Source organism: Equus asinus, chromosome X (genome assembly GCF_041296235.1).
Source record: "Equus asinus isolate D_3611 breed Donkey chromosome X, EquAss-T2T_v2, whole genome shotgun sequence".
NCBI classification, from domain to species: Eukaryota; Metazoa; Chordata; class Mammalia; order Perissodactyla; family Equidae; genus Equus; species Equus asinus.
Window position 1 is genome coordinate 11,883,961 of NC_091820.1, and position 16,944 is coordinate 11,900,904.

General features: G+C 40.1%; 1 protein-coding gene across 7 annotated transcripts in view; it reads right to left on the reverse strand.

Moving 5' to 3' along the window:
* The window catches only part of CLTRN (collectrin, amino acid transport regulator), a 43,412-nt gene that overhangs the window by 25,471 nt on the left and 997 nt on the right, over positions 1-16,944 (reverse strand). For 2 of the 7 annotated variants that reach the window (XM_070502102.1, XM_070502103.1), the window contains exons 2-5: positions 15,659-15,804; positions 12,897-14,656; positions 6,459-6,517; positions 2,344-2,429 (exon numbers count right to left, since the gene is read on the reverse strand). In XM_070502102.1, the coding sequence (XP_070358203.1) occupies positions 2,344-2,429; positions 6,459-6,517; positions 12,897-12,903 (152 nt within the window). In that variant the 5' untranslated portion in view covers positions 12,904-14,656; positions 15,659-15,804. Of the gene's footprint in view, positions 1-2,343; positions 2,430-6,458; positions 6,518-6,830; positions 7,138-12,896; positions 14,703-15,658; positions 15,805-16,236; positions 16,534-16,944 lie in introns of those variants that run through there. The other 5 variants (XM_070502101.1, XM_044764373.2, XM_070502100.1 and 2 more) reach the window with 5 other exon arrangements.

A 16,944-nucleotide genomic window follows, 5' to 3' on the forward strand; every position in this document is an offset into this window, starting at 1 on the left:
AGCTTCTATATATCTCGTGTACCCAGTTCCAAGCAAAACACCTTTGCAAATAAACAAGATCAGATATTCACAGACTCCTACCATGCCTCAGGTTCTGCAAAAATAATTTCAAAAGTGAATTTCTCAAAATTAATCTGAAATGTTACATATTTAAATTAACTTCTCCTAAGAATGGAAACATCTGATTTAACATAGTTATTGAAAGGTGAAATTTAGGGGCTGGCCCTGTGGCCGAGTGGTTAAGTTCGCATGCTCCGCTTCGGCGGCCCAGAGTTTCACTGGTTCAGATCCTGGGCATGGACATGGCACTGCTCATTAGGCCACGCTGAGGTGGCGTCCCACGTGCCACAACTAGAAGGACCCACAACTAAAATATACAACTATGTACTGGGGGGATTTGGGGAGAAAAAGCAGAAAGGAAAAAAAAGGTGAAATTTAGGCACTTAGAGGAAGTAATATTATACTGAACACAGCAATGTAGAAAAACCTACTGAACAAGGACAAGAAGATTAAGAGACTAGTTGAGGGGTTAGCATTGTGAGATGACTAGTGGCTTTTTTTCTTATATTTTTCCTTTTTAATTTCTTATACTGCAATCACAATTTTTATTGATAATTTTAAAAGTTGTTATAAATAATTGTAGAAAGAATGCTGTAGTTTAAAGGCATAAGAAAAAAGCAAATATATTTTTTCCAAAAATCTACAAAATAGGAATAGAGTTCACTTAGGATATAATTTTGTTTTGCTATATATCTCCTTCTTTTAATTTTTTGAATCACTTGAATATATTATGTGACTATTTTAAAGTATCTATGTGTGTACACACAAATACACATATCATATGTTTATTTTGCTCCCCCACGTTTCACTCTTCTGTTTCCTTCTTTATATTCACAGCCCATGCATCATATATTGTGGGTTTGAGGGAGACCAATAAACAGCAATCCTCTTTGCCAGGTTCTGAATCATTATAGAATTAAGACGAAAGAATGAAGTAGATAGGAGACCAAAATAAAAGGCTAGGTTGGAGGCTATGACTTTAATCAGCAGGCAAATTTCCTTCCTAATTTTAAAAAAATCCTGAAATGAGATAAATTCATCTACAGCGTCCCAGGTAGAGCTGAACTGGGGCACGTGTCATGACATACTGGAGTACTATCCAAGATATTTAATACCCTGTATGATATGGCAGCTACCCATCTAAACAGTCCTCATTTGCGAACAGCGCATAGAGCCTTATAGGTATGTACGCATGCCCACGCAGGGCCTGATTCTGTACTTATGTAGGGGATGGCACAGAAAAAATGCCGGCTCCTAGAGAAGCGAACCCACGCCCAGTTTCTCCTTCCAGTTCACCAACCAGATTGGTCATTTCTCCTCTCAATGGGAAGGGGGGTGAAAGAGTAGAGAGAAACCAGGACTAGTACTCTAATCACAAGTAGAGATGGAAGTAAATATTACAAATAGAGAAGATTCCTCCAGAAGAATAGATAAAAACTAAAGCTTTTAAGAAAATAAACAAGATGCTATGATAGATAGCAACAGTGGGATGAACTCACACACATTTATTTTCAAAATGAGTTCTATGAACTGATTTGTTCCCCTTCCCCCAAAATTCATATATTGAAACCCTAACCCCAAATGTGACTGTATTTGGAGATGGGGCCAAAAGGAGGTAATTATAGTTAAATGACATCATAAGGGTGGAGTCTTGTTATATAGAATTAGTGTCCTCACAAGAAGAGACACCAGAGAGCTCACTCTCTCTCCCTCCGCTTCCCACCCCGCCCCCTGACCACACGCCCCCCAACAAGAGGCCATTCGAGCACACAGCAATCTGGTGGTGTCTGCAAGCCAAAACAAGAGACCTCAGAATGAAACCTCACCTTGCCAGTCCTTGATCTTGGACTTCCCAGCCTCCTGTACTGTGAGAAATAAATTTCTGTTGTGTAAGCCCGTCTGCGGTATCTTGTTATGGCAGTCCGAGCAGACGAATACAATGAGAGTAGAGTCCTTTCTTTCTATCTATCTGTCTATCTGTCTATCCATCTATCTATGTGCAAGAGAAATTATATGTATACAATAGAAATGTAGAAAGCTTATGACATGGCTGCAATTTTTTTGGATAATTATCTTCACAGTGCCCAATGAATGAAAAGCATTTTGAGAACATGATATAAATTGCAAGCTGAGCTAGATTATGAAAGTTTTTTAAAATGTTAAATAAAAATGTGGATTCCTTTGAAAAATTGGTTAAAAAATTATTTTCAAGATCGAGTTTTGAATTAATGTACTGTCTCAAATAATACTGCAAATAATCAAGATTTTTCACTGTTTACTTACTCTGTTTTTTCTCTGTTGGCAACTTTTCTCATGGAGAAAGCCACCATCGCTTTGAAGAGATATTCTTCATTTGTATCCCAAGCATACTGAAAGGGAAGTAAAACAGAAAATGTAAAGTGAAGAGGCATGGGGTAAAAAACAGTCCATTGGAATCTAATTGTAGCCACAGTGGTGTGGCGCGCCGCCCCCCCATCTCATTTTCTTCATACACTAAAGACTGGAGACCATGATAAATCATGTCACCATAATGTTCAGGATAGAGTTTCCTGGACATTCTATCATTCCAAGTGTGGAGTGTTTCTCATTGCATTATCTTCTTCAGAATCTGCAGTATTAGTAGCAGGTCAACAAATAGGGCACTTAGACTTCTTATCCTGGACATATACAGTCTGTTCCCTTTCTCTCTTCACTCATAAACTGACTCCCCCCTCAGCTTCCTTTCCTTTGTTAACATTGGTACAATTTTTATTTTTATTTTCTTAGCTGGAAACTTGAGTGTGTGCGTACATTATGGGCTGAATTGTGGCCCCCCTCCCCATTTATATGCTGCAGTCCTAACACCCAGTACCTAAGAAGGTAACCAGGTTTGGAGATACTGTCTTTTACAGAAGTGATTAGGTTGAAATGAGATCATTAGGGTGGGCCCTAAACCAATATGACTGGTGTCCTTGTAAGAAGAGGAAATTTGAACACAGACACGTACAGAAGGAAGACAATATGAAGACACAGGGAGAAGACGGTCGTCTACAAGCCAAGGAGAAAGGCCTGGAACAAAGCCTTCCCTCAAGGACCTCAGAAAAAACCAACCCTGCTGACACCATGATCTTGGATTTGTAGGCTCCAGAACCGAAAGAAAATCAATTTCTATTGTTTAAGCCACCCAGTCTGTGGTACTTTGTTACAGCAGCCCTAGCAGACTAATGAGGCTGACTCCACATTTTAGGCAAGTAATCAAGCGTAACTGGAGAAAGTCACAAAACAGGGTTTGTTGGTTTAACTCTAAATTCATGATGACCTACTCTCAAATTACCTGGGAATCCCTTAGATTTCTCCATCAGTTTTCTCTCCCTCATAGTTCACAGTGACTATTTCAAACTTCTTTCAGGTACCCCAAATCTCAATGCTTTCCCTCATTCCTCACTCTCACTAGACGTTCTTGTTTCATAATTTAGAGATATTTCTCAAGTGATCAACTTAAACTCCCCATCCTCCTGACACCAAATGTAAAACTTCCTCGATAGACACACATCCTATCCACATTCCTCTTTAAAAGGTCAGATGTGGGCTGGCCCTGTGGCCGAGTGGTTAAGTTCACACGTTCTGCTTTGGCGGCCCAGGGTTTCAACAGTTCAGATCCTGGGCATGGACATGGCACCACTCATTAGGCCGTGCTGAGGCGGCGTCCCACATGCCACAACTAGAAGGACTTACAACTAAAATATACAACTATGTTTTGGGAGGATTTGGGGAGAAAAAGCAGGAAAAAAAAAAGAAGATTGGCAATAGTTGTTAGCTCAGGTGCTAATCTTTAAAAAAAAAAAAGGTCAGATGTGATGTTTCTCCTCCTTTCAGTGGCTATTCCATCCACCTCTATTAGGAACTCTTCTCTTCTGCCCTTCTCAGGTTCTAAACAATATCCATTTCCCCCCTTTCTTCTGTGCATTCAACTTTGAGTCCATTGACTTTTAACCACACTCAAGTCCTTCCCATTAAAACAACAGCAAAACCAAGTCACTTTACTCAATCCTCCTTCCACCTACTTCTGTCTCTCTCCTGCCCTTCACAGCCAAAATTCTCAAAGGAGTTGTCCATAATTCCATCTTTACATGTTCACTGCCCACTTCTTCTTAACTCCCTCCATTATCTGCCTTCCATTTCCACCATTCCAGAAAAACAGCTACCTCCAAAGTTACCAATGACCTCCACATTGCTTAACGCAATGAGTAGTTTTCAGTCTCATCTTCCTTGGCCTCTCAACAGCATTTGACGCTCTTGAACACTCCCTTCATCTTGAAGCATTTTCTTCTTTTTTATAATATGACATTCTCCTGGTTTTCCTCCTGTCCCTCTGCTCCTTTACAGGTTCACCTTCTTCTACAGGAGCTTCAAGTTTTGGAGAACCTAAAAGCTCTATGCTAGACCCTTTCCTCCCGTCACTCTGTACTTTCTCCCTCAGAACGGTCACCTACTCCAAGCTTCCATTATTACTTTAGTCCAAGCGACTCAGGAATGTATAGCTCAAGCCCCTCTGTCCTTGCCTATTCGTTAATAATGCCTCAAACTCATCAAGTCCAAAATTAAAGCCTGTTCTTGTCTGTACCTGGTTCCCTGACTCATAAAAGGGCCATCACCCATCCAGTTGCTTCATCTTAACCCCTCCTTCTCCCTTCCTTGTCACAACATCCCTGTGGCTCTTGAATCCCTTAACTACTCTCTCTCCACCCGCACACTGTACTCCAAATGGACATCATGTCTCACCTACACTACTCCAATCACCTCCTGATTCCTCCTTTCTACCCTAGGCCCCTTCAAACTGTCTTCCACGCTGTAGCACAAGTCTCTCCCAAACACTAATTCTACCGTGACGCCTCTTCCATAAAACTCCCACTTGCTTTAAAGATAATATCAAAACTCCCTAACACAGTCCACATATTCTTTGGCCTGACCCCTCCTTTTTCTCTAAACTCATCACGTGCCTTGCTCCTCCTCTCTGCTCCAGTTCCAGACACCTCAGCCTTCCTTCCATCCCACACTCTCACCAAGTTCCTTCCTGTAATAAGCGCTTGCACATGCTGTTCCCTCTGCCTTTTTTTCTTTTATCCCCTGGTTCACTTCTACTCGTGTTTTAGACCTCATGGCAAATGCCAGGTACCGAGGCCCCTGATGAGGCCAAAGCCCCCATGTACTTCTCCTTCCTGTAATACTTGTCAAGGTTGCACATTCGCATTTGGTTCATTGAATATTTAATGGACAACCAATTCTCCCACTACTATAAGCTCCACAAGGGCAGGGACAAGCCTGATTTTAGCTGCATTGCATCCCCAGCATACAGCATGGTGCCTGCCCTCAGAGGATCCTGGGATAAGCAACCCTACACACTGGTAGAGAGAGTGGATTCTACAGTCAGGCTGCCTGGGTTCAAATCTTACCTCTGCCATTTGCTGGCTTGAGATCTTGAGTAGGTCACTTAATTTCTTTGCACCTTGGTTTTCTCATCCATCTACTGAGAATGAGAATACCTATACTACCTTCCTCAAAGAGGTATTGTGAGGACTAAATGAGCTGATGTGAGCAAAGTGCTTAGCAGGGTCCCAGCTAGAAAGCAAACTCAGTTCTCAATAAATGCTAGCTGTTATGATGATTATTACTCACTGAGTGAATAAAATAATACATTGGTGGATTGAACTGCAAACAGAATACCTCTAAGTTTCTTTAAAATTCTTTTATTGTTTCTAGTCTGAAGCACCTTAATATCACATTCTATTAGGGAAAATTTTCACAGCCCACACTGGAAAACTGAAACTAGAATTGCAGAATGCTATCTTATTCATTTGACAGTCTTTATTGTTCCTATAGCTACATAAGCCCCATGAGTATTTTTTAGCTTCCATTTCATAAGCATATATTTCCTGTTGGTACTTTGATATCTCAGAAGAATTGAAGAAACTTCACGCTAGAACTGGAATTTTGTGCTGTGAAAGATCTTATGTGTGTGGAACATCCCTCTTTTCAATGACTAGAAAACTGAGTCTGACAAAATTCAAATGACCATAGCAGTGAGGAGCAGAGCCCAACCCAGACCTGAGTGCCTGACTCAGGCCCCTTTGCTCCACTATGCTGGGTTGCAATGTTCAAGTTTGCAAAATTGTTTTGTGTAATACAAAACTTCACATATTTTCTAGCATACATTGCAGATGAAATACTTTAGGCAAAGTTATTTTCTTAACAATTTCTGTTTTACTGTAATTTTTTACTTTAAGAAAATAACAGATTTGAGGTCTTTAGAAGTAATCTATACAAGTTTAAGACAACTCTGCAGAAAGGCTTATTATTAGAGAAAGCACAATGGTATTAGCAAACAAAATTTAAAGTGAACACACAGGTTCTCCACTTACTGCTTTATCTCCCAGAGCTGTTCTGATACTAAGTCTCACTTTAAAAGCATTTTCTGCACCTACCAGAAAGAAAAAAAGAGAGAGCAGTACATGATGATAAAATCTGCCAAAACAAAGCCTGATGAATCCTAATATTTAATGCAATTCAAATCAACAGAACTGTAATTAAACTGCCCCAAATATTCCTGAAAGTTAACTGCAATCATGTTAGACGGTTTAAAATTTTCTTTCAAACTCATGAAACAGTCACAGGTTCAACTTTCAAGCCACAACATGTCCGCAGATTTAGAAAAATAAAGAGGTCTTTCAGTCAAAGACTTGTCAATCATTTAGAAAACTGTTAATCTATTTTTGAGTTTCAAGGCTACATACCTGGTTGACAGAGTTCAGCATGAATAGCAGTCACCAGAAAAAAGAGCAGCCACAACATTCTCTCAGAGTGGAAAACACAAGGCAAAAGGAGGGGAAAAAATCCACCCTTCACTTAAAGCTGCCTTAGCCATTCTGTGACCCGGATTAGAATATCAGTGAAACAAGCAAGCCACCACCTGAAAGGTTTAATGATTAACCTCCATCATTTGGGTTAATACTTTGATAGAAGCAGCCCATCTCCTGTCAGTTATTTACGAAAATCTGTTTGGAAAACAGATCAGTTGTCCTTTCCAAACTCTACCTCCAAAGAATGTTTCCTCTGCTGACTCCAAGTCGGAATCTTCCCCCACCCCTTCTGTTGTTGTTGGTTAAGTGCACGGTGGAAAAAAGTCAGTCCTCTCTGGAGGTTTTCCTTGGCATGAACTTCCCACCTCTTCAGGGCTAAAAGATCTGGCTCATAGGTAGGCTTCTTAATTTGGGAAACGAACATCACTCCTTTCTATCTCTGGTGAACAAAGGACACCCTTCCAAGAATGGCCTCACCTGACTCTCACCTCTGCAGGTAAACATCCGAGGAGAGCTTCCAACTCAAAGGGAATGGTTTTGGCCAGCCCTAAGATCTGGCAGTTGTGTAAAATCAAAGTTGATGATATAGAGCAGTGCTGTCCAATGGAACATTCTGTGATGATGGAAATACTCTATATCTGCGCTATCCAATATGGTAGCCACTAGACATAGTTGGCTATTGAGCAGGTGAAATGGGGTAGTGCTACTGAGAAACTGACTTTTTATTAATTTAATTTAATTAGCCATGTGTGGCTAGTGATTACATTGGTCTGTGCAGCTATAGAACACTAATTAAGAGCTACCTACCATGAACTAGGTCTGCTAGAGTATTTCTCTAATCCTTGAAACAGCCCCTCACAATTGCTGTTGTTTTAATCATCTTACATATGAGGGAACTGAGGATCCAGTGTTTAAGGTATTGGTGGCAATGAGGGGAATGGAATGAGTGTCACTTTATCAACCTGGCTGACTTATAGTTGAACCCTATCTCCACCACCCTGAACCGCACTGCATCTTGGGTCATTGTTGGTCAAAACTGAATTGCAACAAAACCTCAGAGATGCTCTGAGGATTAAGATAATGAATGGAAGAGAATCTTATCCCTGGTGGGCATTCTATAGATGCCAATAGAAGCCCCCCAGCAGGTCAATGTCTGGCCTTTCCTCTCTACCATGCTGCCTCTTCATGAATTCGGTCCCCAAATTCCACCTTGTTACTTGAAAACCATGAATGAAAAAATTAGATTGGGTGATCTTGATGTTAACTAGAAAATCTGGATTTTTTTTTCCTGAGGAAGATTCACCCTGAGCTAACATCCACTGCCAATCTTCCTCTTTCTGTATGTGAGCTGCCACCACAGCATGGCCACTGACAGACCCACTGACAGATAAGTGGTGTAGATCTGCACCTGAGAACCAAACCCAGGCCACCAAAGCAGAGCGCGCTGAACTTAACCACTAGGTCACTGGGGCTGGCCCTACAAAATCTGGATCTTTACAGCAACAATCAGAAAAATATCAACAACTACACTTCTGCAACACTTTGAGAGTCTTAACATTTCCCCCTCCTAGTTAGGGTGATATTTTATCATAGATGACCCATCTCTGTTTGCTGACTCCACCTGAGGAAGCTTTTTCTCCTCTCCTTCACCTTGGTTGGAAGGGCACAAGAGTCAGGAAAAATTGTACTAGAGGGAGAAGCAGCCTAAAGTTAGCCCAGTCATTCTAGCAATTTCACTATCAGGTGAAACGGCAACTTCCTAGAAGGAAGAGCTCACATAACTAAGCCCTGAAAACAAAGTCAGACTAGATGAAGTTATCTTGGGAAAAGTTAGACTAGATAAAGTCATCATGGGAAGGAAAAGCCAATAGATAGAGATGGTAACCAAGCTGAATATTTGCATTTAGGAATAGAGCCATGTTAGAGACATAGAAATCTGATTCAGCTTTCCCTTAATCTCGCACTTCTTAAAAGTAACTAACTTCTCCATTTGCTTTTACTTAGTCATTTGTGTGACTAGGATTGAAGACAGCGAAATACTGAATCATAGTGTAAGCCATTCATTTGAAAAGAGAAGAAAATCTCTTCTCTTTGGAATTATGATTTCTCAATGTTCTTGTCCCATTTTAAAAATGATAAAAAAAAGAACGATAAAAAAAAGATCGAAAAAGTAGAAGTTCTGTACAGAAAATAGAGAAGCAAAAAAAGTACAAAATATCCATAATACCACCAGCATGAATGACCAATGTTAATATATTTAAACAGTTGAAACACACTTTCCTTAGCCTTGGATCTTCTTGTGTGTTCTTGTGTGATGTTGTTATTTTGTCTCATTGTGGCAGCACTATCAAAATAGGGTGATGTAATGGTGGGAATAACATGGACCCTTGTCTTCTTCCTCACTCTAATGGGAATGCTGCTCCTCCACAGGATCTGGTGGGTCACTTTGAATATGATGTCATGAGACTAAAGTCTCCTTTTATTTCTAGTTTACTAAAAATCCTCTTTATCAATAATTGGTGACGAATTTTCTCAACTGCCTTTTCAGCATCTATTAATATGATTCCAGAGTTTTTATCATTTGGTGCATTATATTAATAAACTACATTGATCCAACCCTTATATCAGCTCAGTTTGATGATTTTAACATGCTTCTGGACTTAATTGCTGTGGTTTTCCTTAGATTTTTTAAAACTTTTTTTCATAGAAGAATATCATTTGGGTTCCTTTTCAAGTTCTGATTCTTCAAATTTATTTTTTTCCAGCCCTTATATTACCATCCAGAAAATGGTATAGAAAGATTACTAACATTGTCTATGTTTACAAACACTTAAAAATGCAGAAGAAATAAAGAATTCAGAGTTGAAGAATCTGGACCATATGTATTTTGGGGGAAGAGTTCTTTCAAAATTTTCATTTCTGAGGCCAGCCCGGTGGCATACCAGTTAAGTTTGCACACTCTGCTTTGGCGGCCTGGGGTTCACGGGTTCAGATCCTGGGCATAGACCTACACACTGCTCATCAAGCCATGCTGTGGTGGCATCCCACATATAAAATAAGTGGAAGATTGGCACAGATATTAGCTCAGGGACAATCTTCCCTCAAGCAAAAAGAGGAAGACCAGCAACAGATGTTAGCTTGGAGTCAATCTTCCTCACCAGAAAAAAAAAAATCATTTTTTTATATTGTCATTTATTGCAGGTTTCATATTTCTTTCTGAGTCCATTTTGGCTGGTTACAATTTCCAAGAGGATCATTCATTTCATTAAGATTTTCCAGGGGCTGGCCCCATGGCCAAGTGGTTAAGTTCATGTGCTCCACTTCAACGGCCCAGGGTTTCACCAGTTCGGATCCTGGGCCCAGACGTGGCACTGCTCATCAGGCCATGTTGAGGTGGTGTCCCACATGCCACAACTAGAAGGACCCACAACTAAAAATATACAACTATGTACTTGGGGGATTTGGGGAGAAAAAGCAAAAACAAATAAATAAATAAAGATTTCCCAGTATTCTCATGGACTTTATACAATATTTCCCATAAAATATCTACATTCATTGCTATATTCCCTTTATGTATTCTAGTGTATATATTAATTTTTTTCTCATTTCTCATTATTCTTGCCAGAGCTTTATCTATTTTTGCTGTTGTTTAATCAAAGAATAAAATCTTGGATTTAATTTTCAATTCTTTACTTTCTGATTCGTCAATCTCATGTACATGTATGAAGTCCCATTGTCATTATACTGGTTTTCTTGTTCTTTTTATAACTTGTGGGTTGGCTAATAGGCTTATTTATTTTTAATCTTTCTCAGTTAATAATGAAAATATCTGTGGCTATCAATTTTCCTTGGAGTAGTGTTCTGGCCACATGACAGAGGAAGTATAAATGTACAGTGATCTCATTCCTATTTTCTAAATAGTCTATAATTACAGTTTTAATTTTTCTATATCCCAGTATTTGCTTAGAAAAGGTATTTGACAATAGCAAAAGAAACAGCAGCCAAAAAGGGAATGATTAAAAATGTCAACTTTTATAGCTCCCTTCAGGTGAATAGAAAAAGTATAATGATAAAATAAGATGTCAATAAATTGACTTAAAATATGAAGACTCTTGGGGCTGGCCCCGTGGCCGAGTGGTTAAGTTCGTGCGCTCCGCTGCAGGTGGCCCAGTGTTTCGTTGGTTTGAATCCTGGGTGCGGACATGGCACTGCTCATCAAACCACGCTGAGGCAGCGTCCCACATACCACAACTAGAAGAACCCACAACGAAGAATATACAACTATGTACCGGGGGCTTTGGGGAGAAAAAGGAAAAAATAAAAAAATCTTAAAAAAAAAAAAAAATATGAAGACTCTTACAAGGTATGGATCACTTAGAACGAGCTAAAAATGATTTAATAATTAAAGAGCTTGATAGATAGCTCAATAAAATAGGTGGAACACAGAACTAGATATTATTGTTCTTGTCTCTCAACACACTGTGTTTTTTTCTTCCACTTTTCAAAACCTTGCACAAACTTAGTCTTTATTTTCATAGACGATTTCAAGTATTAAACCTCCAGAGAACCCATAGTAAACTTGCTTTATTTCACCAGCTTCATATACGAGCTTAATAATTTAGCAGTAACAGTGGTAACAATGACAAATAAAGCCATTTCAATCATTCTGAATATGTTACCATTTACTTCCAATGTTCAGGGTTTAGAGAATGTAGACAAAAAGTTGAGATTACTGTTGCTATGAGCAATACAAAAGGCACTGAGACTCCAGACAGGAAAAAGAAATTGATTTCTCCATGTTTTTTCGTACTACACAACACTATTGAAAAGCAGTTTCTTGGCACACAACTATTGATCTATTGCTCTGGAGGGTAAATTAAATATGAGATCACATGAAAAGAAAACACATGAATCATTCTTTTGATTCACGCAAGAGGCCTTTTAAAGTTCATCGGAGCATATGTATACTCCATTTACCTGCAATAAAACAAGAGGCAGGGAGGACCAATGTCGCTTTTGAATTTTGACCCTGAGTATTCTGTTTCATTGTCACAAACAGACATTTACTAAACCTGTAGCACCTAAATCTACTACAGTAAACTGTGAAACCAAACCATTTCAAATGTAACTTTACTCCGTACATTTTTTATTGGGTTTTGGGAAATACAACTGGCTGTGACACATTAAAAGAAATCAAATAAAACCTTTAATAGCTGAACATGGGAACTTTTCATAAGACAAAAACTTTGCACTTTTAAACTAATGGCTCCACTCAATAATTTTATAGAAGTTGTAGAATTTTGAATAAATGTGATCTTTCATCGTTTAAATTGGAATGAAATCGATATACATTATAATAAACAATATCAAGATGTTTATAGCAATTAGTCTGATATTTTCAGTATAATTAGGAGGTAAAACATGTTATTCTCCTTAAATTGTCAGTACTAAGACGCATGGAGAGATAAATTATTTTTGTCTGTCATGAAAAATATTATATTTTAACTCAGTGGTTCTCCACTGGGAGAGGGAGGGTTGGATTTTTTCCTCAAAAAGACATTTTGGCAATGTCTGGAGACATTTTTGGTTGTCTCCAAATGGAGGAGGGGTGCTACTGGCATCTAGTGGGTAGAGGCCCAGGACACTGCTGAACATCCTACAAACTTTAGAAACATTATTTAGGCCTTTATCTGGTACCTTTTCTCTCCTTCTGTTTGGCTTAATGGGAATAACTCACACAAGGAAGAACAGGAGATAAAAGGGAACCAAATATGTTTGTGTGTGTAAAATCAAGCATCCTATAAGATTTTAACATTATTTCTTCCATATTCTGAAATTATTATTAAAATAAACTCATTTTTTTTTATTAAGATGGCTAATGAGAAAGAATAACTGCCTGGTTGCTGGAGCCCTGGGCACATATGGGCTTCCAGTCCAAGAGCCCATGGTTAGTAAGTACAGACACATCTAAAACTCACTGTCATTGAATGCTCTTCCTACCTTCCATTGTCCTTCTTCTTGTCTTTTACATTGAAGTCATTCACATTGAAATCTTCATCAGCACCCCAGGGCCTATGTCAGAGAATACAAACTCTTTGGCCTCTAAGATCTGAACCCAACTTGGTTTTTCAGGTGCATCTACACTGATGACCCTTCCCATCTTCCTCTGAGCCATTCCACCAGCTAGTCCTGCAGTGGGCCATGTCCTACCTCTATCCTTTGTGTTCTCATGCTATTTCCTTAACTTGAATACTGTGAGTTTTCATTCCTCACCTTTAAACATCTTAGCCATTGTTACAGGTCCATCTCAATTATCACCTCCTTTGAGAAACCTTTTTCTTTTGTTTTTATTATAGATTTTTATTATTTGTTGTAGACTTGTCCAATCTACTAATTTTTTATTCTCTCCTTCTCCTGTATTCACACGGCATTTTGTTCACATTTGTACACACATCTATCACCAACATGATTTGCTTCTGTGTCTTACAAATTTTAAGTTCCTGGAGAGCAAAGACAATATTTGGATCAATTTTGCATTTCTCATGGGCCATGAATATTTGATAATTTAATAAAATTAAATTGACTTATTTGAATCCAAAATTGGCATTCTAAGAAGCTTGAGACTGTGGAAATGAAGTATCATGAGGTACACTGCAATTTTTATTTTTACATTCCTAGCCAGAGAAAAACAAATTCTAGTATCTTTGGTAAACAAAGAACTCTGGGCTTTGGAATATTTTTGTCTCCACTCCCATACTTTAAGCCCTTTTTAAGGTGAGAAAAAAAATGTGAAGCTACGATATTTGGAAGACTCATCAAATTTTGCAGGCTAATCAACAGCCATAACCATTATGAACTTTGTCTTTTTTTCCACAGGGTAACATTTTACTAGTTCAGAGAAAGTTAATCTCTACTGTTTAGAAATAAAGATTAATTCAGATAAACTGAGTGAGTGTAATTCTGCCAACTTTACATTTCTGAGATAGGAATTGAAAGGACAGCTTCTTAAATGGAATGCATGTGTGCCTGCGTGTCTCATCCTGCGCATGAAGACCAATACATCATAAGGAGTCCCATGTAGTAAAAGCAAGACTTTACTGACATTTCTTCCTACACGTTTAACTGTTTGCACTGTTGCTTGGGTGTTATATTAAGAGTTTTCTCATAGTTTTGGCAAGTCATGATTTTTTTCTAGGCTAAAATTATTGCAGCCATGCTCTAGAGAGTAGTGTTTCTCATCCTTAATCTTCTGTTTGGCTGCCAGTTGGTGTCACTCAGTCACATCTAGCCTTGCCTATAGGTACTTCCTTTGCCAACATCTATAAAGAGGTGGCGGGGCCATTGGGCCATGTACCTTTTAGGTTAGATGCTCTCATTTTCATAACAGAATCCTAAACAGCCCTCGTTCTGGTTGATATACAAAGCATACGAATTAATCAACAAGTCAGTTTCTGCTCTTAAATTTTGGCCAGCGACAGTGACCTTGACCCTTCTACTGTCTGAAAATCACTAAAAGCTTTATACTAAGAAATGTTGTTTTGGGTGCCGGCCCGGTGACGCAGCAGTTAAGTGCGCACATTCTGCCTCGGAGGCCCAGGGTTCACCGGTTCAGATCCCGGGTGTGGACTTGGCAAGCCATGCTGTGGTAGGCGTCCCACATATAAAGTAGAGGAAGATGGGCACAGATGTTAGCTCATGGCCGGTCTTCTTCAGCAGAAAGAGGAGGAATGGCAGCAGATGTTAGCTCAGGGCTTATCTTCCTCAAAAATAAAAAAGAAAGAAAGAAATGTTGTTTTTGAGGACCACCTAAAAGATAAGCATGCAAGACCTCTATTACTATAAATCAGAGATGCCAGATAGATGGTTGCTTGCAGCCTTTCATCCATCCTTCACCCACAACAGACACTGTTAATCTATTACAGAACTTCTCTCTCCTGAGCATGAACTCAGCCACAAAACTTCCCAAGGCAGTTATTCAGTTGACATGTGAGTTGAAACTTACTTGCCGTCATAGGGAATGATGATCTAAATGCTGCCCTGAATAAAGCCATACCATTGAAGCTCTGTGATCTTGAACGAACAAGAAAGTTTGGGCCGTTCATTGCACTGATTTAACGCACCGTGCTTTCTAATTGCGGCAACAGTTTACATCGAGGGGATCTGTATGAAACTCCTTATGACACTTTCCTGTTTAGTTCACAGTATCATCATGATGAGGAATCAGGATTTCCCTTCAGACTAAAAATCAAGAAAAACTGTGCTTCTCAAAAACAAACAAACAAATGGACCTGGAGGGCATTATGCTGAGTGAAATAAGTCAGAGAGAGACAAAATACTGGATGATCTCACTTATATGTGGAATCTAAAAAACAAACAAAAATAAAAACCAAACTCATAGATACAGAGAAGAGACTGGTGGTTGCCAGAGGCAGGGTGTGGGGGGTGGGCGAAATGTGTGAAGGTGGTCAAAAGGCATAAATTTCCAGTTATAATATAAATAAGTCAGGAGGATGTAATATACAGAATGGTGACTATAGTTAATAATACCATACTGCATATTTGAAAGCTGCTAAAAGAGTAGATCTTAAACGTTCTCATCACAAGAAAAAAAATTATATGTGTGGTGATGGATGTTAACTAGACTCATTGTGGTGATCGTTTCGCAATATATACACATATTGAGTCATTATTTTGTACACCTGAAACTAATATATGTCAATTATACTTGAATTTAAAAAAAAGAGAGAGAGACCAGCACTTACCAAGTCCTTTTGCACCTATTAGCCAACCTCCTTACTACACCTTCTTTACTTTCTCATCAGTTTTCGTCTCATCCAAACCTAAGGTGGGAAACTTCAGGCTGTAAGCTCCTTGAGGTTTGTCTTATTTGTCGTTGGAACATAGCACTCTATAAACAAGATTTAAAGAATGAATGACTGAATGGCTAATGGAAAATGCCCTTCTCCAAGGTGTGCCCGTTTAGAGATTTATGGATAGAAAAAAAACCTGGTAATAACCTTTTCACTTTTTTCTTGTGGACTCAGAATTGTAAATGGAGGGAATAAAGATTAATCTTAAAGCAGGCCCGGGGCCCAGGTCCCCTCCCACCCCACCGCCAACAGACGTCGAACCCTGTTCCTCCCCTATGAGGGTCTAAGTGTGGTGTTGCCTCCACAGGCCCAAGACAGCAAGAGGGCACTAGGTGCCTAGGGAAAGTCATCGGGAGGAGACATCAGGAAGCAGAGGAGTGTGCTAACGCCATGCATCCGCCTAGCACTTAAGATCTGCTGGGGGGCTGGTAGGAACACAGTCCCAGTCGGTCCCCGGTTATGTTTCCTACCCGGCTTCTGCTCATGGAGTTGTGGGGTTTGGAGCTGGGAGAAATATGAAGAAAGTCAATTTTTAGACCGGGATCAGGTATCCGCAGGCCCGTTTCACTCTACAAATGCCGCTGAAGTCTAGCTCTGAGACCTGGACGGTTTTCTTCAGAAACTTGTGGGCCCCTCCCATTCCTCCGTGGCTTCCCAGGACTAGGCTCCACCAGCAGGGGGAGATAAAGCGCCGTGCACCCAGCCAGAGTAGAAGTGAAACCGAACAGCCTGGGAACTCAGGGAGTGGCCAGGGCCGAACGCGGGGAAATGCGCATGCGCGGGACAAGCCTGGCCAATGTATAACACATAGTCGTGCCGCGTGGCAAGGGCAGAGCGCCGGGATTGGCCAAGACGGAGGGGCGGGGAGCGCAAGAAGAAGAATTGTGACCCGCGCCTGAGGGGCGGGGCCTGGACACCGTGGGAAACCACGCCGGCGACGGCACTGTTGGGAGGGGCATGACCTGAAGACGTGGGACTTAGTTGTTGCGTGAAGGGCGTGGCGTGGCGGCTCGTCAGGGCATGACAAAACTGGTCGAGATTGTGGGAGGGGTGAGATCAGGCAGAGGGCAGCAGAGGAATTACTAGAGTGGAAAGTAGGGAAATGGGCTCAGGGAGGGACGTGGGGTCAACAGAATGAGCGTGACCGGCGTGGTTAACAGGGATGTGAAAGGACGCAG